The sequence below is a fragment of the Coffea arabica genome, chromosome 10c (assembly GCF_036785885.1).
Source record: "Coffea arabica cultivar ET-39 chromosome 10c, Coffea Arabica ET-39 HiFi, whole genome shotgun sequence".
Taxonomy (NCBI): domain Eukaryota; kingdom Viridiplantae; phylum Streptophyta; class Magnoliopsida; order Gentianales; family Rubiaceae; genus Coffea; species Coffea arabica.
Genome location: NC_092329.1, coordinates 16379185 through 16403861, shown reverse-complemented (window position 1 = coordinate 16403861; position 24677 = coordinate 16379185). Strand labels below are relative to the sequence as shown.

The following is a 24677-nucleotide window of genomic DNA, read 5'->3' as shown; positions in this document are numbered from 1 at the left end:
AGAGGCTTATCAAGCCTAGAAAAAAAAAATAGTAATGCTCGCATCACACTGCTGAGCAGTATGCAAGATGATCTGATGGTTGGGTATGAGAATTATCCAACAGCTCATGAACTGTGGATTGCTTTGAAGGCAAAGTTTGGAGTGACTTCATCTACTAAAGTCAGACAACTGACAATCAAGTTTGACACTTATGTGAAAAAACAACATCACTTGATGAAGCAGCATCTGAGAGAAATGTCAAACATGATTACTGAGTTAAAGTCTGTTGGACATATATTGACTAATGAGCAACAAGTACAAGTTGTCATTAGATCACTTCCCTAGAGTTGGGAGCATATGAAAGTCAACATGACTCACAACATTAACATCAAAACATTTGAAGATGCAAGGCATCATGTTGAATTGGAGGATGAGCGCCTAGAGGCAACTAGATCTTTCGGACAGGCTTATATTGCTGAGTCAAACACAAGTAAGCCCTCTGACTTCAAACGTGACTTCAAACGTAACAAAAAAAGGAAGGCGTTCAAAACGGTTGTCCCAAAATTTTAAAAAACTCAGACTGGCAACCGCAGGAGAAGTAAGCGTGGTGGTAAGAAAAAGGACGAGCAATCAATCTTGTTATAATTATGGCAAATTAGGTCACTATGCTCGTGAATGCACTGAGTCTAAAAAGGTATTGCTCAATTCTCCTCTTAACTATAATTTTGTTTCTAGCACTATAATGCTCGCTGAAGCGAATCCTCTTTGGACTCTAGATTCAAGAGCCACAGACCATGTAGCTAGAGAAAGAGGAGCTTTTGTCGACACCGAATTCCAGCAAACACAAAATGGGTATATGTAGGAAACAATGCCAGAGTTGTAGTTAAGGGTATTGGCACTTGTAAACTATGTTTGACAAATGGCCAAACCTTATTCCTACATGATGTGCTGTACGCACCAGACATTCGGCGAAACTTGGTTTCAGTTACTGTCCTTACGCGTTTGGATTTTTTCATGAGTCTTCATGGTCATGATGTAAATATATGTCTTGGCACTCAATATGTTGGTTCCGCACACCTTTTGGATAACTTTCTTGTGCTAGATGTGGTACAAGAAAATGTAAATTATGACTATTGCTTTTCTTTGATTGCATCTTCTGGTAGTCATAATGTTGATGCAAATACATGGCATACTAGACTTTGCCATGTTGGGCAAGAAAGAATGAATAGGCTAGCCAAAGACGGACTTTTGGGTGATATCTCAAAAGTAAACTTGTCAATATGTGCGCATTGTTTAGCAGGAAAAGCAACAAGAAAACCATTTGGTAAAGGAACTAGAGCAGAACTTCCGCTGCAACTGATCCATTCTGATATATGTGGTCCAATGAACGTTAGGACAAGGCATGAAGCCTATTATTTTATCACTTTCATCGATGATTTTACTCGTTTTGGTTATATTTATTTGATTTCCCACAAGTCAGAAGCATTAGATTGCTTCAGACGGTATTTGAATTTGGTTGAGAATCAATTAGACCAAACGATTAAAACATTGAGAACAGATCGTGGACGTGAATATCTGTCAAATCAATTTAAATATTTATGTGATGAAAAAGGAATAAATAGGCAATTAACCATTCCTGGTACTCCGCAACAAAATGGTGTTGCTGAAAGGAGGAATAGGACCTTGTTGGATATGGTTAGGTCGATGATGGCACAAGCAAATTTGTCAATCTCCTATTGGGGAGATGCTTTGTTGACTGCCGCATATATACTTAATCGTGTGCCAACTAAATCAGTTGCTTCTACTCCATATGAGTTTTGGACAAAACGAAAGCTTGATTTAAGCAATTTGCGACCCTAGGGGTCAGTAGCATATGTTCATGATCCAAGTCATATGTATGAAAAATTGGGTCCTAGAGAAAAAAAATGTATCTTTATAAGATACTCTAAACATTCAAAAGGATATGTGTTCATTGGTGAACACGTGGATGGAAGTGTAACTGAAATAGAATCAAGAGATGCCCAGTTCTTGGAAAATGAATTTCCAACTAGAGGTGAAATTGTCAAGGATCTTGATTTATATGAAATGGAAGATCCTGATAATGTAAGTACCCCAAGTAGTTCTAATATGAGACATAAGGAGGTTCCTTATTCTCTTGAACCGAGTGGGAGTAACATTCCATCAAATGAATCAATTCCACAGGAAATTCAACTACGTAGAAGCAATCGTAAGAGCACTCATCGTCGTTGTTTTGAGATTGAAGGAGAAGTTTTTATGATTGCACCACATATTGAAAGTGAACCTAGAACTATTGAAGAAGCTCTTTCATCAATTGATAATGCAGAATGGAAGAAAGCTATGGAAGAAGAAATGGAGTCTATGAAATTAAATCATGTTTGGGATCTAGTCGATCTGCCTCTAGAGCGTAAGGTTATTGGGAACAAGTGGGTTCTCAAAATAAAACGCAAGGCAGATGGATCCATTGAAAAATTCAAGGCACATTTGGTAGCTAAGGGATATACCCAACAAAAGAATATTGATTATGAAGAAACTTTTTCGCCTATTGTAAGGTTTGCCTCAATTCGTCTTATCTTAGCTATTGTTGCCCATTTGGACCTTGAGTTGCACCAAATGGATGTTAAAACTGCTTTTTTTAATGGAGAATTGGATGAAGAAATCTATATGCAACAACCTGTAGGTTTCATTACTAAAGATCAGGAGCGCAAAGTTTGCAAACTCCTTAAATCAATATATGGTCTTAAACAATCATCCAGACAATGGTACTTAAAGTTTCATCGAGCCATAACTTCTTATGGGTTTACGATGATTGATGAGGATCATTGTGTCTATATAAGGCAGTTTGAAGATAACTTTGCAATATTGTCATTTTATGTGGATAATATTCTATTGGCTGCAAACAACATAAATGTTGTAGTTGCCATTAAAGAATGGTTATCTTTCCAGTTTGAAATGAAAGATATGGGCGAGGCAGCATATATTCTTGGTGTGAAAATACTTAGAGATCGTTCGAAGAAATTTCCTGCTCTCTCACAAGAGGGTTATGTGTTGAAAATTCTCGAACGATTTCATATGCAGAATTGCAAACCTATTGACACACCTGTAATAAAAGGCAATTCTCTTAGTAAAGAAATGTGTTCTAAGACTCCAGAAAAAATTAAAAATATGAAAAAAGTTCCATATGCGAGTACTGTGGGAAGTTTAATGTATGCCATGATGTGTACTCGTCATGATATCTGCTATGCAGTTGGAATAGCAAGTCGATATTAGTCAAATCCTGGACCAGCTCATTTGCGAGCAGTAAAAAGGATATTGAGATATCTTAAAGGTACCTCCAATTATGTTTTGTGCTATCAAGGTGGTATTCTACATTTGGTAGGTTACACTGATGCTGATTGGAGTGGTGATCTAGATGAACAGAAGTCTATGTTAGGATACATATTCTTGCTAAATAATGGCACCATATCTTGGAGTAGCAAGAAACAAACATGCATAGCGTTATCTACCATGGAAACTGAGTTCGTTGCATGTGCTGCAACTATACAAGAAGCTATTTGGCTAAAGAGGTTTTTACAAAATTTGTGGATTGGTGTCATTCCTCTGTGCCTATTATGATCAATTGTGATAGTCAAGCAGCTATTGACTATACTAGAGATCCCAAATATTATGGTAAAATGAAGCATATAGACACTAAATATCATTTTGTTAGAGATATTATCGCGCAAAAGAAAATAATCTTGCAACATATATCTACGCATAAGATGGTTGCAGATCTTCTTACCAAGCCGATTACTAGAGATGTCTTCTTGTATCATGTTAAGACTCTTGGCTTGCGTAGATTATGATAAGATGTATGTTTTTTTGAATTAGTAATGTAAATATTTCATATCTATAATGAAATAGATATGTTGTTTGTTATTTACATTTATTAGCACTAATATATAGTTCAATGAATATGTCTCCAAGCATTGGTCGACTTTCTCATACAAGTGACCACCTCAAGCACTACGAGAGCGAGCTGAGATAAGACTAAATTACAGTCTTTGATTAGTTGACAACTTCATGTCGCTTATGACTGTACAATAGAAATGTCGCCTTGACCAAGGTCAAGATGAGGTCTAAATAAAGCAAACCAGACATGATATCCCACGATCATGTAAGCTTAGATTATAGCCGAATACGAAATCTGAATGACATGCTTAAAACAATGAGCTACTAAAAATTTCGGACTAGCCGCTTATGTGAAAGCGCTTGAGTCAAGATTCGTATGGTGGTATATTTGAAAAGTAAAGACATATGCTCTATTTATAAAGAGTTACCCACCATAACATATGATTCATACCACATGTGCTATGAGGACCATAGAAGGAAAGTGAGTGAGTTTTCATTTGGGAAATCTCTGCCTCCTCACTTGTATGAGTTCCTTCAATTGTGCCCTATGACTTTTGACAATGTTACAAGGTGATAAATAAATGTTTGCTACTCTAGCATGTTCCTTATGGTTATGATTGATTCAACCTTCCAGGCATGACTGAGAAAGCCATTTGTGCGTTACCAAGTGACATATGTGCAATAGGAAGACTGGTTTGGTCACACCTTTCACATGTATTTAATGGTCGACCAATTGTATTTACTATTTAAGATGTAATACAATTGTGAATGCATTGTGAAATATGGATATCAAGTATGACTTTTGAGAGATTGGGTATACTATGATGGTGTTATGAAATGAGTCTGGGGCACAACAAGATAATGTATTCTTGTACTTTCTTTCGGGTTGAAGCCGCTATGTCCTCCCTAACAGGGGCATAGTTTTTTTTTTTTGGCTCCCAAAATGCAGGTATGCTCATAGGTCGCACGACCCACTTTCCTATATGAAGGTTATAGTGTTCTTGAAAATAGAGTTTGAGGAGATTTTAGATGGATCTATCCCATCATGTGCGAGTCAAAGAATGTGGGAAAAATAGGTGGACGCCCATGATGGGTTGTCTAACTCGGTTTCTACCTAAAAGTAGAAACAAAACAAAAAGAAAGGAAAATGAGTAAACAGGTAAACCTTTCCACCGCCACACCAAAAAAGGAAAGGAGTAGAGACCGACAAATGTCTCTATAAGAATCGATAGAAGAAGCAAGAAGAAGAGTGAGCTTTCGAGTCCTTCTTCCAGTTTTCTCCTCCTCTAGAAAATAGAAGAACTAAGAAAATATAACCTAGAATTTGGGTTGTAAAAAGTGTGTGATTTCCACTGTGATTCACACCCGACCAAGAGCATGTGATTCAGCTGGAATATTAAATCTGAAAAATTCCTCCTCTAGAAAAGAGCATGTGATTCAAACTTTAATTTGAATTCTTTTTCAAGAAGAGTAAGTGGACAACCACTTTTAATTCTCTTAACAAAAAAAAAAAAAATTCTGTTCCAAGAAACCATGTTCCAACATATTGCAAATTTCATTTTCTGCCATGATAACCACAACATCCTTCACTTTCCATCCGATACATTTACTTATCATGTTTGATTCGGAACACTTAGTGTACAATAGAGCTAAAGCAATTTTTTTTGGTTACATAGAAGGGTTCGAACCTAGAACTTCTCACCTACTGTCCTTCCCCCCTCCCAATTTTTTCTTTTCTTTTTATATGGTTGTAAGTTGGAGGTCTCAAATCAATAAACCTCTCACTCACACTCTTTTCCCCCGTACAACCCAATGTATCCCTCCCATCATACACAATTTGTTGTAAAAAAAGTTAAAGTTTTTCAGACTCTATTGGATTGATTTCCTGTTGTAGTTGAATGACTTTCTCAAATATAATAAACCACTAAGCTTGTAGGATCCGAAATCAACCAAGATATTGTCATACTAATCTTTTGGGTTTAAGGTGTTTATGAAAAAACTATTTTTGTCTTTCTACATTAATAAATTTCAAAACTAACTTCAAAAACAATTCCAAAAATACAACCTTTCAAATACATCTAAAAAACGGCCAAAAAAAATTTTCATCTTTTTGCTTCCACACATTACTCACCACCACCACCTCTCATCACCCTTCACTGCCACTTCCACTGTCACCACCCTTCCTCCTCTAACACCGCTAGCACTGTCCCCCTCCTCTCTCCTACCTCCCTCTTCTTCTTCTTGCTCTCTCCTCCTCCCTCTCCTTCTCTCTCCTTGCTCCTCCCTCCTTCCCTTCCCTCCCTAGTCACCCCCCTCCCCTCTCTTCCCCCTCCTAAACCCCTCCCTTGTTGATCGCTGACAGGTTGCATTTTTGTTATTAAATTTATGATTATTTTTCCTTGATTTTAGCCAAATATTGCATTAATTGATAGATTTTACTTATTTGGTAATTGGTACTGGTTGTAGGGATCCGGAGGAAAAAGGAATTAAAGACATGATTTTTAACTAGACCTTTGTGCAGTATAGCGCGGGCATGTCAAAGTCTTACCTGCACGTCTGGGAAGCTTGAGATTTGGCACGTGAGAAGATCTCCAATTTTAAATCGAAGTTGTAAGGATCAGAGTCTCTACACCGAATGGATAATTTTTCACTTTTGATAGAACACTAATCTAGTCTATCTATCTTGACTTTTTGAAAAGAATCTATTGCCTATTAGGAGTTTGTTTTCGTTTAGGAAAGGAATTTTAGTAGATATAGGAGAACGAAGCCAAGGGAATAGGATCGTCATCTTTTTCTTTCCCGAAGGAACAAGAACGATGTTTCTTTTGTTTTTCTTCTTTTCCTCTTAACACTTTATCTCATATTTTTCGAGAATGGTCTCGGCAATTGATCCAAATATTTTGCATGTGGCTTTTTTGGTGGAGATGAGCTAAACTTTTCATTCTAGTCAATGAACAACGAAGGACTTCGTTCAACTAAAATTGTGAAATCGTATTGATTATATTTATTTCTTTTACTACTAGTATTTGTATGTTCCCTGATTTAATTTCTTATGATTATTATGTTATTTGAATATTCAGGGTCGGTATTTAAATTAATATAATAATTTAAAATTAATTAGAACAATTAAATCCGTAATTGTTTAATTATTTTAAACTAGTGGTAATTGACATGATTGAGTTTGTGTCAGGAGGACGTATAAACTAACTTAAAATAACCCTTGTAACGTGTTATTTGATTAGAACAAGGCTTCTCTAATTCTTAAAACAATTAGGAAATTGAACTCTAAAGTCGTACCTAGTGTTATTTCTTGATTAGGACAGTGGTTAGCGGCCGTACCTTAACCATCAATACAGTAAGGAGAAGTTGATTGTTATCGTTTATTTGGTAGTTATAACTTATTTATCAGTGAGCAAATAAAGTTATTATTGCATCAATGACCAATTGAGTGAACCATTTTCAAAATTATTTCTTGGCTAGAGTTTGTTTATTATTGATTCAATTTCAATTAATTGTAATTTAGTCCTTTTTATTTGAGTTCTGTAATTATTCCCAATTTTATATAAATCCCCCGTAAACAAATTTTTTCTAGTCCTTGTGAATTCGACCTTAGTCACTGTTATATACAAAAATTTGAATTTTATTTGAGTAGGTATTTATGATTACACAAATTCGACAACTGTCAATTTTTAGCGCCATTGCCGGGGACTGTGCTTGATTAATTTGTTCCTTTTTTAGTTCATATTATTTTAATTTTAATTTTTCTCTTATTTTTTTACTAATTTATGACTGCTAATATTCAATATTTTGGTGATAGACTGAATTTATTCTTAGAAGGATTAATGAAGCTCGTGTTTTTTCTAATGATCAGCATTTACATACATTAACCTCTCTTGTAGAAAAATTGGTTGTTGCAACCTGTGAAATTTGTTATGTCTCGGATCATTCAACCGACATGTGTCTTGCATTTTCAAAATGACTTGTGTCGCAATTAGTGCTGTTAGTCGAGCCGAGTATTTGGCTGTCGAACTTGACTCGAACTTAACTCAAGCCAAGCTTGAGCTCGCTCGACTCGGCAAACGAGCTTTAAAATGTGCTCGGACTCGACTTGTCAAATGGAACTTGAGCTCGAGCTCGACTTGTTTATCACAAATGAGCCGAGCTTGTACGAGTTCGAGCTCATGCAAATTGACCACAATAAAGTCTATAATTTTCAATTTTTACACTTTTGAATTGTGAAATAACATATGTACCATTCGTTATCGAGCCCAAGCAAACTACTCAGATAACAAACGAGTCGAGCTTACTCGGCTTGTTAAGCTCAGCTTGTTAATTAAACGAGCATATCTCAATCTTGAACTTGACTTGTTTATCTCAATTAACGAGCCGAGCTCAAGCCTTATCGAATCAAGCTCAATGGCTTTTGAACTGCTCGTTCCATTTAACAACTCTAATCGCAATCAATACTTTTGAAGGTTTTCCAGCCCTATCTAAAATGTGGTATAACCCTTATTCAAACATGTATGATCAAGGATGGTAGAATAACTCCAACTTTAATTATACAGGAAGACCATAAGTCTTCAACATCAATATCAGTAACAACAACCATCATCCATAGCAGGTATATCGCTTAAAGAAATTGTTGAATTACTAGCTACTAACACATATCAATTTCTACGAAAAACATATCGATTTCTACAGTAAACAGAAATGAAAATTAGAAACTTGGCTAATCAAATGTGAATGCTGGCATCTACAATGATGGCGCCAAAAATTATATTTCTATAAATTACTATGCGACTTACATTAAAAAAAAATTATACTCCTCTAAGTTGTTGTGCGACTTATATTTTAATAAAAGCTAATATAAATTCAATTTTGTTCAACGCTCTCATTTGCAGCGACCCTTGCTAAGAAACTACTTTCTCCGGAACATCAAATTTGTCATGATTTGTTCTTTTGCCATTATTTACATAAATTCGCCAAACACTGGCATCCTTAGATCAAGATCTCTAGATATAACTATTTAGATATTAATAATTAAAAATGGAGAATACTCCGATCTAGCGACGGATACCAGAAACAGTTGCACAAGTAGCTTTATATGAGAACCGTTTTTCTATTCGGAAAAAAAAAAAAAAAAGCAAAAAAAATTCAAACTGAGCGCCTACTCCTGGACTAATCATCAATACCAGGTGCCCGAGAACAGATTCTACAGATTACAGGAAATAGAGTATGAATTGCGTAGCCTTGCTATGAATGAAGTTCTAGGAAGAATACAAGAGATACATATTTAGATGATATTGAAGATCTATCCCTACAAAAAGATCTCCATGTTAAGCTCGACGAAGGAGCACGGATCTGGAATGTCAAAGTTTTGCAACACCTGATATCCACAAGATAAAGAAATAAAGGATACTAAATATTGATAGTCATCAAATACAACAAAGAATTATAGTCACGTTCTGTGCTAGTGGCAGTTAATTACAGAATGCCTCGAGAAACAAAAAATTGCATACAGATCATAGAATCAGCTAAAAGAGCATTCTCATTTATGTATAGTGAACCAGGTGTAAAAATTGGCATGGAAACTTGATATATGATTAAGAATACAGATTTAAGTGATGAACCTTGTGTCTACAGAATTATAAATGGGTATAATTAGACTAGTATAACCAAATGCACCACACCAAAAATTGAAATGATGCAGCCTCAAAATGAGCTCGCTTTATATGAATACTGTATAGAACTTATATTCAAGATATTCAAGCTTAGTAGCCTATTCACTATCAATCAGTCCAAGAAAAGGGCAGCTGGTTCTTGCACCTTAAATTTGACCTACAAAGCATTCACTTGAATGTCAAGTGACATACCTCTGGATGCACTATACCAAAGGTCCCTATCTGCTTCCCCTTGTAAATGATGCTTGCTTGTCTACCGGGAAGAAATTCAGGCTCCTACAGCAAGCAGTCAAAATGCATATATATCACACTGCAGAAATGTAGTTTCAAGAAATTATTGCAATAAGCCTTACATCTGCACTTTTGATATAGTAGCCCACATCATCCCCAGGTGATACAAAAGGTGTTCCAGTCACTTCCATAATTCTGTCTACCAGACCATGTATCAGCTGCAAAAGAAAATATCAAGTCAATTAATCTAGAGGCTGCCACTTACAGCTTCAGCAATATAAATATCATGATTGAAAAATCGCATGAATGATGAATTTAAAGCCCTGGAAAATAGTGATGATGAAAAGCAAATGAATTTCGTAAACCATGGCCAGAAGCTATATCATGTGGCTTATTGGATTTGGATACTTGAAATTCACAAAATAAACAAATCATGAAGTTCCCGATGCAAGACTATCATGCATAGATCCCTTCCAAATTGTCCATGTTACAATTAAACCTCTTAGATTTGGAAAACTACAAGCAGCATCTTCGTGTAGAACAAAATGCTGAAATTTTGAATTTTCTCCACTCTATCCCCAAAGGCCAAGTTAAAGATAAACACAAGGTTCAATAAAAAGATAGGAAAGAAAAAGAGATAAAAAGCAAAAGGAGTTTCTCAAAATCAAATACTTCCCACAGTTTCATCCAAACAATTTCAGTTTCAATGTTGCTTTTGATCAAAATTAAGCCCCAATATTTTATAGTATCTTTTGTTAAATTACATAAATGCCTGCAGTAAAAGCTTTCAATGCAAAAGCCAAACTGAAAGATGCAAACAAAAACAATCTTCATAATGGCAAAAACAAAAAATAAAAGTAAAAATATAAAATACAGTTAACATGCTTAATCTTTAAATTTCAAGGTTCAGGTTTTGAAAGGAATATCATGTCCCTCAATAACACACTTTTAACCATCACAGTAATTAGCTAATGCCCACTAGAGCCATCCACAATTGTGTAAACACAAACAAACATCAAAAACACCCAAGCAGTCTGCCCAACACCTTGTTCCTTCCTCCAGGCAGATTAAAAAAAAAATGTGCTCCCCCATTTACATACCAAAACATCACAGCAAAATTTCCTATCCTTCCCCCATCTCCACCAGCACAGTTCTCCCATCTAAGATCTGACCTCCTGTGCCATCACCTTGCTTAGAAAAAAGAATAACATGTATGCACCCTTCCCACCTCCTTAAAATATGTAATAATCACAGTTTCCCCCTTTCATTGGAAACCTTCCCAATCCAAATGCATTAATAAAAAAACAATGATAAATTAGTAAGACTTCCAGGAACTTTTGTTTAATTGTTAAAGCAAGCTCAAATGAATTTTTCTCTAGCTGAGCTCAACTTTCTTCCTACAATTATCAAAATTACGTTTGTTAGGCACAGCTTGAGCTGCAGTTGATGTTCCAACAACAAAAATAATAATTGTTCAGATTAGTCGTAGTATCCAATAATTTGCACAGAAAGAAAAAATCTCCTTGTAATTCAATTGCAGAGACACCCTCTTCAAGCCTTCACCAACAAACACATCAAGCACAAAACTGAAGATTGTATAGTACTTGCACCACCTTGTAGAAATAAATTAACACAAGGGTCAAAAACCACTACCTGTTTCCAAGCACAAAGAAACATGGCATACTTTCAAGCAAAGGTCAGATTCTCCAAAAAATATCACGTGTATTCTAAAAATATAAATTTTTAGATGACAACTATACTATGGGAAAGAACAATTACCTCAAACCCAGAATTAGCACCACAATATAAAGCTGCAAAGTGACGACGATTTGTTGCACCAACATCTTTTGACTCATCCAATAGCACTACATCACCCACCTCAAATATCTAAAATGATAATGAAGTATCAGAAATTTTTGATCATACAATTAATATCCAGAATGTGTGCATGGCAACATAATCAGCAACAGGCATAATGTTAATGCCTACAACAGAGTCCTATGAAAATCTGGCCCAAATCAATCAGTTTGACCGGTTCACCAAAGCACATACCTACCAATCCCAGTGATCATAAAACCCACCAGGCCAAAACAGAGGAACCTTGGGTTCTTATTTCAAGCATTTGAATTGAGGTGTTTAAAGTTACCTCGTCTTTCAAAAACAATCCACTGACAAACAGACTAAGTAAAAATAAATAAAAAAAAAAGAAGAAAAAAAAAGGATCAAGAATATATGAGATACCTCAAAGTCATATCTTAAAAGCCTAATCCACAACCCTAAAGTCTCCATCTACAAACCACTAAGTCACCAATGTTCAAAATTCAGCACATCCCAATCAACCAAACTTCCATCTCCAAACAAAAAATAAATGTCTATTTAATTCTGTCCTCACCTACTAATCTTTTGCTTTTTATGGTCATAAATTACAGTTCTTATTCATTAAAGGAGGCTAGCAATCAATTGATACATGGATTTCACATTAGCCCATTTCCAAGCTCTATTGCTCGCAAGTTTAGTTCTTAGAACTTAAGAGTTGACAAAAAAGGAGAAAGGTGAAAGCAAATCAATAGCATTTAGAGAAACGATGTAGGGAACTTTTATTTAAAGTTGATTTTTGGAAGGGAAGAACCGAACCAACTTTTTGGTAAATCTAAAATTTGAATTACTACCATTGAGGCTTTCAGATGATGTCCTCGGGATACCTACTACTTTTTGTGCACCACTCAACTGCCACGTGTGTGGTGAGGACACAAGAGTTGCTCAACCACTTGTGTTGGTCAAAAGTGCATGCTTAAGCACAAAACAAAGCAAAGTGCAAACTAGCAGTTGCTGGAGTCCAAAGTCAGCCATTATTCTCAGGTGCTGGAAAAGCACACTAAGTGCAAAGGAATGCTGAAGCATATACTGTTATTGAAAAGGAAACCAGAAAGCTCTAATCCTTTGCTGTCTACTTTTTGGGCTTTGCTTTTCTTAAGAACCATAAGAACTCTGCTTGTTTTTTCTTAAGCCTAGATTAGTGAGTAGTGGGATATCATTTTGGTGTAGAAGCATAGCATAACTGATTATAAATAGGTTAAGCCTCAATTCTCTATACATAATTGATGAAGTCGTGAAGCTCAATATTACATTCATTTAATAAACTCAGTAGCAAGAAATTTCCTCACTGGTTGAAGTTTAACTGCTTGTTTGGTATATCTCGCATTATATATATCTCTAACCATGGTTATGTTATTTGTTATGGCATTTTAGTTCGTAAACTTTGGCCTTTGGTGCACTTATTTGCACTGTTCTATGCTAGAATCTCTTATTCATCAGCATCTTTAGTTATAGACATTCCAAAATAAGGCCATACAAACGAGCATGAGACACTTCAGAAATTAGTGCACTGAGATCTGATTTCACGTTTAAGCCCCTCGCTTTAGTGCACTCGGTGCAGATGTTATTATTATTGTTCATAAACCTATAAGTTACTGTCATCTGAGTAAATCATCTGCGAGTGAAAGGAACCCAGAAGACGAGCCTATCATTTAATGCCACTTCATACTTCTGTTTTTTGAGATGTGTAGTAAAACATTACAATGATGTCAAAGTTAATTTAAATTATGCATTTGCAGGGACCAGCAAATAATGCCATTTACCTTGATAGGTTTTGGATGATCTTTGTTGTGTGCAGCTGTTTTTAGTATGCCAGGCATGAGACTGGTGCGCACCACCTGCAGATTTAAACATGCAGCAGACCATGCTGAGAACGAATGTGGCAGATAAGAGCAAATACATACCATTTTGCAAGTGAAAAGTGGGGGATGCTATGTGAATAATCTTTTACTAATTTAATGAATCCATTCCAATCACTTGATGAATAAACAAGATTTTCTACAAAATCAACAGAGAAAATTTGATAGAGCCTTTTAGATACCTGTCCTCTTGAAAAATCATTATCATGGAGTTTCCCAGTTCAAACAGCATATGCTATTGAACTCATGCTTTTTAAACTCTTCCAGAGTACATAGAAACAAAAGAGCTGTATCATGTATCTCTTGGAGGCACAACTCAACAAAATGGAGAAGATCACTGACTATACTGAAAACTAGAAGGAACCACAATGCTAATCCAAAAGACTGGCAAGAGCACTCCCATTTCTTATTTACAGGAGGTGCGCAGCCTATTAAGTTCCCTTCTAAACACATCAAATATAACCATCAAGTTATTCATGAAAACTAGATGTCACAATTCTCAGCAAAGGGTACCATGAAGATGCAGGAGATCTTCCATAACTGTTCATCCCTTTCTTTATTTTTCTAATGTTTATAAAATGACATAAAGATACATAACACAAATTGGTTACTGTCAACATGCATCACGGTCAAACTTCACAATACACATTTTAAAACAGACTGCATAAGATCTCCACTCTTGCGTCATTTTACCAGACCAGGAAACCAATTTGGAAAAATCCAAGCAAAAAAAAAAACTTTAAGAAAAACCATTATATGTAGTCAGCAAGAACACCATAATGTTGAAATCTTTACGTGATCACACTATAAATAAAACCAACCTCAAAATCAGCAGAACGAGGATTTCCATTGATTACTGCTGTAGCTTTATCATCCTTGCGGTTGAGCATGGTGAAATTCTCTTTATATGAGCAAAGTATCCATGTTAGGACTTCTGTGAAACCAACCATTGCAATCTGAATTGTAAAGCAAAAAAAGAAACGAAACCAAAGTTAGAATCATGGAACTGATTAAATCATATTCCACGTGAACAATACTAATGAAAATATGACCACACTACAGAGAAAAATGTATTATTATGCAAAGCCATGGGAGACCACAAGGACAACCAAATAGCAAATCAATTCAGCAAAATTCAAACTACTAGGTATTTTCAAGATAAGCACGACTGAACATTGTATTCCAATTAAGGCAAAACAGCCTTCCCCGAGATTTTTCCCTGCACAAGCACCTGCTCTTACTTTTCAAATAACAATAACCTCCCTTGTTAACTCTTTCTGCTTATACAGAACCAAGAGAAACTTTTTACACTTCTGGCCATTGAAATTATATACTTAACTTTGTATCAAATTTCGATAAAATTCCAGAGAAGCTTTTGCCTTCTAATACATCTAGCAACAACTATATAATATCCATCTTTTCCCCCCCAACCAGAGACAATGAAAAGTAAATTAAAGGAGCCCTTAGTCCAACTACCGTTTAAGATAATTGGTTTAACTCCTCCTTGTCACAAGTGAACTACTCTAGCTCTCTGCAGGAATTTCTAGAGTCAAAGACATTAACATGGTTTCATCCACAGAATCAAAATCTTTCACTAACATTCCCTTGGGTCCAGTTGCACTATTTTCACAAGCAAGGACAGAAGGTTATATTCTTTTCCTTTTATCTTCGTCTTTTTTTCTCCACTTTTCCACTATCTTCATTTTTTAACACATGAATCAATTATGTTTCCCTCACCACTTGTGTTTCACTGGCACCACCATTTGCTAGCAGCTAGCCCCTCTGTTGCAACCCAAAAACAGCAGTTCATCTCACTCTCACACGCACTCTCTCTCTCTCTCTTTCTCTCTCTCTCTCTCTCTCTCTCTCTCTCCACCTGTAGCTGTCTTTATTCTTCCCTTGCTATGGTGATGTAAAATAAGCATAACCACATTTAAACTTTGACTTTTAGCAAGCAAGACCAGTTCTTCTTTGCCTTCTTAAATACACTTCTAACCCATGTTCAATCCACAAAAGGTTTCAGCGCTTCTTGAAGATCTGGCATTTGAGGCGGTGCTAACGGCCATGCTGGCAACCATTAAGTACGTCATACGGGTGGTTAGATGACAAGTAACAAGATTTATAAACAAATAGATATTTCCCATCAAACTTACTAAAGAAAAGACATATAGTGATCTAGTCCGTAAGAAAGCTCACATAAGGGTAGATTTCAAGGTTTTAGGAAAAAAAAATCTGTTTTATGGCAATGTACCAGTGGCTTATTTCATAACTTGTGTTTCAGTTTAAACTTCTAACTCATGATCTCTGTGTCAGTGCATGACTACCTTTAAAGAAAAAAAGAATTGGAAGTCAGAAACACTTAACCATGAAGCCAAAAGTGGCTGTTCGCACGAGTAAAGATATTTTGGGAAGGAATCGCTGGTATACGAAATTGTCGCAGGAAATGACCATAATTTTGTCATTAAAAGAAAAATGATCTGCATTTATTACTATAGCAGAATTCAACGGATGTGTACTGCCCCATATATTTAAGTTGTTTGAAAGCAAAAAAATAAGGCAAATCACAACCCATCAAAGATGATGCATGGTTTGTCTTATTGAAACACCAAGAGCACAATTTAGATATTAACAGGTTCCAATATTTTAGCATTTCTAAACAGCAGATACCAAAGTATGCACAGGTAGCAACCTTGAAAAAACCAATAAGTCACATATTATACATATTAAGTCATGAGAACTCCCCTCTCTCCAACCCACACCAACCTATCAAAAAGACAGTAAAGATAGAATATTCCTCTCTAACAAAGTGAACAGGCTTAGAAGGTGAAACATCCGAGACCATCTTCACTAACACAACAGGAAAAAACACTGTATCCACATAAATTCACATTTAGCACAGATTATAATTTCAATAGACATCATTCTCTAAAATTAGAGCAAAAACCTAACAGTTACTAGATTATTACAACACGCACTTTAGGTCAAAATTATATTTTGCTTTCCAAATTCCCCACCCAATTGCAAAAGTGTTGTGCTTGTTGCCAATCTGTCAAAATTGGCTATCAAACCACATGAAAGCATAGCAAATGAGGGTATAATTTTCAAAAAAAAAATTCTTTAATTTATCAAGTCAGTGACTAACACAAGGGATGACATAAGCATTACCTCCATCCTGATTAGATCACTCAGCTGATTCAACGAACATGGCTTCAAAGATGAAGGTTTTGTCTTGGGTACTTCATTGTACCCATAAGCTATTGCAACATCCTTGAGAAACAAGAAAGCTATAGTCAATTAATGATATTATAAAATGACAAATAATGTGCATTAGTCTTAAAAAGGAAAAAAAAGTCAGGAAACTACCTCAGCCACATCACAAGGATGCAGAATATCACTTCTGGTAGGTGGTACAGACACAGTAAAGTTGACCGTTTCATCTCCTGATATAGACAGCTTGGCTTCTAATTGCATTCTATATAGTAAACTGGCTACCTGAAACAAGTTGACCCTGTCAAATTAGTGAGGATGTAGGTGGCCAGAACATGAAAACACAGTTTTACACAGAAAAATATACAGCAAGCACCTCTTATTTTCCAGCCTTTAGTTAAATAGTGGGTGGGATGCAGTTCTTAAACAGAAAGAATGACTATAAAGAGGAAGTGATTATCCCATCCAACTGTGCATCATGCAATCTATAGACGCATAATGCAAGCAGGTAGATTTATTTTTTATTTAAAATCATTTAGTTCGAGTATTTGTTTATGCCATTGTGCAGTATTCAATTCATCATTCTTGTGTGTATTAATAGATTCTGGTTGACAAGGATATATGTACATAAGAATAATTGATGTATAATAATGTATATAGCCAGACTTTTGTATACCTGTGACTAAATGTGACACATACACAGACTTGAACATATCAAGATGAATATCACTACCAAGGCATTATCATGCTAGAGTTTATTCTAACCGAAACATATGGTAGATTTAAAGGTTGTTACAATCCCACAACTATACAGTTAATTGCACATTAACAATCCAAACTCAGCTAGTATAATCAAACTTTTTCAAACCCTTAAACTGAATCTATAATGAACCTGGTAAACAAGTTTAGAACAAGCAGATTTTTTAAGTTCTGGTTTTAAGAAAGTATAGCCAATCACAACTTTTAAAGTGGGTTGGAAAAGAGTGGATGCAAAGAGAGTTTCATATGTCTAATTTTTATTTCATTCCTCATCCCGAAAACATGAAAAAAAGGCATGAGTAAGAAAAGCAGGAACACAAATCTCAGAACTATTGAGGCTTCTGGCAGCCAAAAACTTAGCATAGTAGTGCTAGGCCATAATATAAGATGCACATACATCCTTTTAGAAGTTTGGAAAATTTTAATGAAATTTTCAACGTCCGTAAGCAGCAAAAATTTCAACCTGTCAAGTTCATGAATTTGAATTTACCTCATCACTGTCAATTTGGCAATAACTAATTTAATAGAAAGACTTATTTGCTAATAGACAATAACATACAATAGTAACTTGAAAAGATAGCCAGATGAAAGTCAGCTTAAAAGCCTTAAAATCATTTTGACCTGACCTATAAAAGAAACATTAGAAAATAATTTTTCATTTACTGACCTGTTGCTACTTCAAAAAGCTCCAGTTTTCAAGGAATCAAGGAGCAACTTCTAGAAGATGCTCTTTAATTTGATTACAAACTTTGCAACTACTGCCAGATTACACTAGCAAAAAATGATGATTCATGATTATATGTAAATATTGAAAACCCACCCATCAGCTCTCAGTCTAGCCTGTACAACTGCTTAACATAAAAAGACCTGTATTATAAAGCAGTAGGAGGCGGTAACGCTTCAAACCATGTGCAGTTGAATGCATTAGGTCATGTTGTAGCTACAAAACCAGAAAGGGAAGCTATTCTAGCTCAGAGACTAGGGAAGAGACAGAAGAATGGAAAGAAGAGCTCTGTAGTTGACAACAATTCGTCGCACATCTTGAGTGCAGCAAAAGAAATCACTTGAAAAGGCAGACAAATTTACTGCTGAAGATAGTTAATGTATCCAATCTATTTAGAAGTTTGATGGTCTAGTAATTAAGAGGATGCAAGTTCAGGATTATTAAGCAAAGATGAGTACAGAAAACAAATGACACAAAACATAATACCTCCTTCTCTGGCAAAGAGACTCCAACTATTCTGGTTATGTATGACAAAGGCACATCCATGTGGTAGACAGATAGGTCAGGGCAAGAATATAATTTCCCATCAGGGTAAATTACTTTCACTGGTTCAACCTGGAATTTTTCTTTACAATACACTGAGAACATGGTCACCTGCAAAACGATGCACAATCAAAAATACTTGCGGGAAGCAAACAAGACAATTACGAACACCATCTAAGGGCTCCAGTTTCTTACCATAGTGTTCAAAACGATATTGGCCTTTGTTAAGTCAGTCGCAGTGCATTCAATGAAAACATTTTTTGTCTTTAAAGTAATGGCAGAATGAGCACCATTGATTATTGGGGGTAAAGACAAAACAGTTCTGCAGAAGAGTTTCTTTACATCAGAGAAACCATAAACAAATTTCTCAAGACAAACAGCATACAAGTGACAAAACTTAAACTTCTAACACCAGGAGAAATATGAGATACATGGAGCTTATACTGTTCCAAAAAACACGTTACCTAACAGAACCTCAGGAAGTTTAATCATTCTTAAAGAATTGAAAAGAAAACAAAAGAATTTGGACAATGAGGAAACCAATTGCCTAAGGCTGCACAAGCAAGTGCCATCATATAATAAACATTGAGAACTAGTAAACCGTAATTACCTGTTCTGATCATATATGACAGGGAAAACAGGTGAACCCTCGATGATGTGTAAGAATTTCTTCAGCTTTTGATCTGACTGCGCATATAATAAGGAAAGCAACTTGTCAAAACTTTGCATCAATGACCACCATAGACCAATAAAAGTTTGAGTATAGAAAAACCACACGAATCAAAATAATCCAATAGAAAAATTGGATAATGCCTACAGAAAAGAATCATGGAATACAAAAGTGAACATTAACAAAAATAAGATCGAAGAGAAGCCTAGAATTGCTTAGTAGTAATTGCTTACTTGATAGAATTCCATCAATTCATTGGCAGCGAACTTCCTTGTCTAAACAAACACAAAACCCACAAATCAGTCATAGTAATGGATGACATGAAAAACTTCTAGCTGAAAAGTATTCGGACCAAGTAAACATGTTTAATAATAGGAAAATTCGACAGGCGCATTTAGAAATCGTTCTTTAAAACTGACACAAAACCACACAGAGATAACAAGAATTAGACAAGAAACTTTGTCATCTGCCTTTCATTATTGACAGAAAAATACCGTTAATTCCCCAGGTGGTTTCTTTATGTCATATCAGCAGATATTTTTACAAAAACATATTGGATTTACCATATCACTTGACACCTTGGTACCAGTAAGAAATGGTTCGTTCAAGAGCTGACATCACAAAGTTCCCATCCAATATCTTTTTTTGGATCTCCACATAAATTTGTTATTCCAATAATACTAAATCCAGTCTTGACTCAGAAATCTCAAAACACAGATTCAAGCTAGAAAATAATGGTCCTACCTGCTTCAGTGGCACAAAATTAATTTCTGAAGGAGGCAAAGCCTACAATTGAAATGAAACTTGAGTAAGTACCAAGAGCCAACATACATGAATTTCACAATTACAATATATTTTACAAAACATACATCAACTCCTCCACATAACAGGAAGAAAAGAATTATCAGAATGCTTATTCAACCAACTACAAGAGGGAAGCATCCATGCTGTCTGTCAAGCTTCAATAGGTTCAAACTTCTACTCCACAAAAAGGTAGCAGAAACAGTCTGGAAATTCAAACTTTCAGTTATATTCTAACCATGAGGCATGAGTTACAGATTTTAACTCCTAAGCATGCAAACAAGCTCTATAACAGAAATCTAAACTAATGAAATAAAGATATTAAACTAATATCAATTTTCATACCAAGTATATGCACAATAAAGACATCTATTATGTCAAAATCTGTCTACAGGAAACAAAAAAACAGTGTACCTCATATGTGAACGGGCCTTCAATTGTATCTAAGTCATGCGTACCAATTGCCACCAATGTTCTTCGCCTAAATGGAGAACAATTGAAGAGTAAGAAAACAAAAGTTTAATACCTTCAAAAGCCGTTGCAATATATAAAGGGTATTGGTCATGGCAGCCAAAGCATCAAGAGAATTGCATGCATCAGAACAAATTCAACATTTCAAATCTCAGTGGCACAAACTACATGGGCATCACTAAGTAAAATTAGTATGTTTCCTGTAAAACAAAACATATAGGTAATGTGGTAATTATAATTAACACATATTCTGTCTTTACGGAGATTAAAATGCTCCCAGTCATGAGACAAGCAATACATAAGAAACTTAGTTCCATCAAACCCCAAATATACCAAAAAAAAAAAACAAAGAAAGAATCATTTACCACAACAAACCCACATGTCAAAATGGAAGAAGACCAACTTAACCGATCTGAAACTGCAATTGGTTTGATGACAGAAATTTTAGTCTTTTACCATGGCAAAGCCAAAGATCAGGATGGAAGGAAAATCCAAATTTTCCACATTCAAAATAGAATTGGCTGACAACAGCACAGAAAAAATGAGAGAGAGATTCCAGACCAGAGAAGGATACTCTAGCAATCTGTCTAGCTTGTGAACCAGAAAAACAGAATCTTCAACTTGTGGATTCTTAAAAGAAACACATGGAAATTGTAACCACTTGGTTGCTAGAGAAAAGTAGGCAAACAGCTACAGTAATTGAGAAATTTCAGCAGCAGATGCAAGGATACCAACTGATATAGCAAATTCTATGACCTATGAGTTAAATGAATCCCCAGGGGTAGAGCTGGTCATATTCTCTTTCACTTCTAGCTTTCCATGTTACAATTTCTCAAGCAGGGGTGCATGTCTAAGTATCAGATTCATCAATTTCCAAAATTGGTATATAGTGACACTGCCACATTATTGGATATGACTATCAGGACATGCTAAAAAAATTATTTGTCAAGTATCTCTTAAAATGTGGTCAAATTACCGGCAGATATTCTGGTGAAGCCGATCTTGAAGATCAATAAAGCTGTTGTAGCGGGCTTCATCAAATGTTACATCTCGTAAAACTGCACAAACAACATATGGCCGTATCCTAGATGTCTGGAAGGACAAACAAGAATGTCAACAGGATCTACGCAATGCTAACTATAATTCCCTCCAACAGTGAAGTACAATCTACCAGTTGTTGCAACTGCAGTCCTAATATAGGGAAAAATTCCTTAGTTTTCGAAAACACATACCTCTGATTTTACATGCATCTCGAGAAATGATTCTTTATTTATACCAGCAACTTTATATGTAGGAATCGGGTCAAGCCCATTAAATATACGAAGGGCCTGAGCCAACCCTTCAAGACAAAGTAAATCATATCTGCATAACATCAAATTATACAAATAAATGATACGTTTGTTTACCTTTCCAGAGATTAATTAGTTAACAAAATATATGCACCTTTAGAGAAATGAAAATGCCTAAAATTTGCTAAAGTTATCTACGACCAACACTGGAACACATCTAAGGGACCATTTTTCCATTTCTGATCTACTATTAATTAATCAAGCAACCTTTATATCGACGTACTTATGAGGAATGAAGCCACTAATTGTGTATGATCACCAGGAAAGCGTCAGAAGACCAAGATCAACAAAATACTTTGGTGCAATTGATTCCCAATATTTTATATTTAAAGAAACTTTCCAATGGGTGAGCTCCAGAGACAAATGGTGCACCTCAAAGAACAATCGTGTGCTTGAAGAAAAATATTTAAGAAGGCAGAATTTGTGTATTTATTATTAAGGACATCAATCGTTAAAATGTACTACAGTTATACATGATTTGTACCATATTTTGTACAAAATTCCCTTGCATAACATACATTTGATAATCTCAATGATATAAATAACCAAAAATTGCACCTTTTTATGAAGATTTTGTTCAAGCACTTCTTTTCCAAAATTTTCCCTCTTATATTCCTAATAAGAATAGAAAAATCCTACAAGCAAATACACATATGAATATCACTCTCTACATATACCTATTCGCTGGCACCTCAATTTTGTAGATTACTTCTTCATCCTCTAACCCTTCCTCCTCTCCCAAATGCTTTTCCTTCCTTATAATTGCCTTCTCTGTTGTCTGAATTTCCACATAAGCACAACAAAACATGCTTGAAACCTTCTTCCACTATATATCTCAAAACTTGAAGCAAACAAATTAAAAAAATCATTTCTCAAAATTCCTTTTTCTCTCATTTTGCAAATAAATAGCAAATGAGAAACTAAAGCATGCTGCAAATTAGTAAATCATCAAAGAAATTCATAAGGAGCATACGACGTCATCAAGCTCGATTCCGAATTTGAAGCACAGCTCTTCGAACTCTTCCTGAGCTGCTCAGATTGAAATCATCCATAGCAGAATGTGCCAAAAAAAAGAAAAATAAAAATAAAAATAAAACAAGGCCACGAGAAATACACATCACTGTCCGCGTATTATTCGATCGATTTGAATTGGTAAGAGATTCTATTGGACTTACTGTAAGTACGACCCAGGGCTTCGAAAAGTCGGTCTCTGCCAACGCTCACGGTGGGCATTGCGGCGGCGTCGGCGGAGGCGCTGATATGGCGCCGCTGCGGGTTCTAAAGAAGAAGTTTATTTAAGTGGCTTCACTCGCGATTTCCGATAGGAAAAAGCTAAAACCCTGGTTTTTGTTACTTTCATTCTAGAGAACAAGTTTTTTCCCCTATTTTACATGGGGTAAATGATCATTTTAGTCCTTCAACTTCCGTGCTAAAGCCTATCAATTTTTGTTTTCGCCATTTTAGTCCTTAACCTTTAATTATGTGTCCTATATGATCCTTTTATAGCGGCACCCAGAACTGCAACGAGTCGAGTCAAGTTGAGTTTTAATCTAATTGAGCCGGATTTTAACTTAATTTTATCAAATTCGAACTTGAACTTGAACTCGATGAACTTCCAATTTAAAGCTCGAGGTCGAAAAAATAAAAAATAATTATTTTATTTTTAAAAAAATAAAAAAAATAATAATTTTTATTAATCAATTATAAAATATTATGAATATATATGTAATTTTACTATTAAAATAATATATATATCTTACAAAATATAAAAGTACCAAGCTGCGGCTACTGTAGCAATTGTGGTCCGGTTATTGCAGTAATTTACACCAATTTGAGGGGCTTTTGGTTAGCCTTACAACATATATATTAAGGGGCCTTTGGTTAGGCTTACAGCGTATAAGTATTCTTTGGTCGGTGCTCTTACTTGTGGTCCGATTATTGCAGTAATTTACACCAATTTGAGGGGCTTTTGGTTAGCCTTACAACATATATATTAAGGGGCCTTTGGTTAGGCTTACAGCGTATATTCTTTGGTCGGTGCTCTTACTTCTCTTAGTGGGTTGTGCTCTTAGTGCTCTTAGTGGGTCCTTCTGTTAGTACCTGTGTGGCGCTATATTGCGTATGCTGCATTCGGTCATTGTTGAGCTGGCTGCAGGTAGTGGACGTTGCTCATATCCATCTAAAATTTTAGCCGCTTTTGTTGTTTCCTTTTGCTCTGCTTTGTTCTTGCTCTGTTTCCTTCTTACTCAGAGTTGCTTTTGTTGTTCCCTTTTGCTCTGGTTCGTTCCTCCTTTGACTTTGGGTCATTTGTATTCTGCTTCTTTTTCTCAGACGACTTTGGCTCATTTGTATTCTGCTCCTCTTTCTTAAATGCTGGATTGATGCGAGTTGGCTGCGTCAGTGTGCTGTCAGTTTTCATTTTGTTGTTTTTCGCTCTCGCTTAGGTTGTAGGGAGCTTTCTTTTCTTCTTTCTTTTAAGTTTTCTTCTATATATTAGTTTTTTATTTTTTCTTTTCTATGTGTTGCATGCATGGGGATTGTTTTTTGCTTTTTACCATATCAGCCAGTATTTTTTTTTGGATAATGGAGAGAATTTTGCAAACTTACTATTGCATGAGC

The 24677-nt window shown here is 35.5% G+C and overlaps 1 protein-coding gene across 3 annotated transcripts; it reads right to left on the bottom strand.

The window, feature by feature from the left end:
• Positions 1 to 8962: 8962 nt before the first annotated feature.
• On the bottom strand, positions 8963 to 23463 carry LOC113714484 (phenylalanine--tRNA ligase beta subunit, cytoplasmic-like). Of its 3 annotated transcripts, none has more exons than XM_072069110.1 (19): positions 23234 to 23463; positions 23035 to 23087; positions 22736 to 22836; positions 21942 to 22071; positions 21686 to 21801; positions 20653 to 20719; positions 20182 to 20223; positions 19671 to 19712; positions 19378 to 19454; positions 18963 to 19089; positions 18711 to 18878; positions 16898 to 17026; positions 16700 to 16801; positions 14356 to 14490; positions 13439 to 13513; positions 11580 to 11687; positions 9923 to 10018; positions 9762 to 9845; positions 8963 to 9274 (listed from the first exon to the last, which is right to left on the bottom strand). In XM_072069110.1, exons 1-19 carry the CDS (start codon positions 23289 to 23291, stop codon positions 9206 to 9208), a joined length of 1779 nt encoding a protein of 592 aa, XP_071925211.1. In that variant the 5' UTR covers positions 23292 to 23463; the 3' UTR covers positions 8963 to 9205. The 3 variants fall into 3 exon arrangements, with proteins under 3 accessions (XP_071925211.1, XP_071925210.1, XP_071925212.1); XM_072069109.1 differs by having other exon boundaries at positions 23032 to 23087; positions 23234 to 23462; XM_072069111.1 differs by lacking the exon at positions 23035 to 23087 and having other exon boundaries at positions 23234 to 23458.
• Between the last annotated feature and the right edge of the window lie 1214 nt (positions 23464 to 24677).

Coding starts and splice junctions, on each gene's coding strand:
- LOC113714484 (XM_072069109.1), bottom strand. CDS start 23,291: ATGCCCACCGTGAGCGTTGGCAGAGACCGACTTTTCGAAGCCCTGGGT. Junction 20,720..21,685: donor CTTCACCAGAATATCTGCCG/GTAATTTGACCA, acceptor TTCTCCATTTAG/GCGAAGAACATTGGTGGCAA. Junction 13,514..14,355: donor CTCGTTCTGCTGATTTTGAG/GTTGGTTTTATT, acceptor TTAAATCTGCAG/GTGGTGCGCACCAGTCTCAT.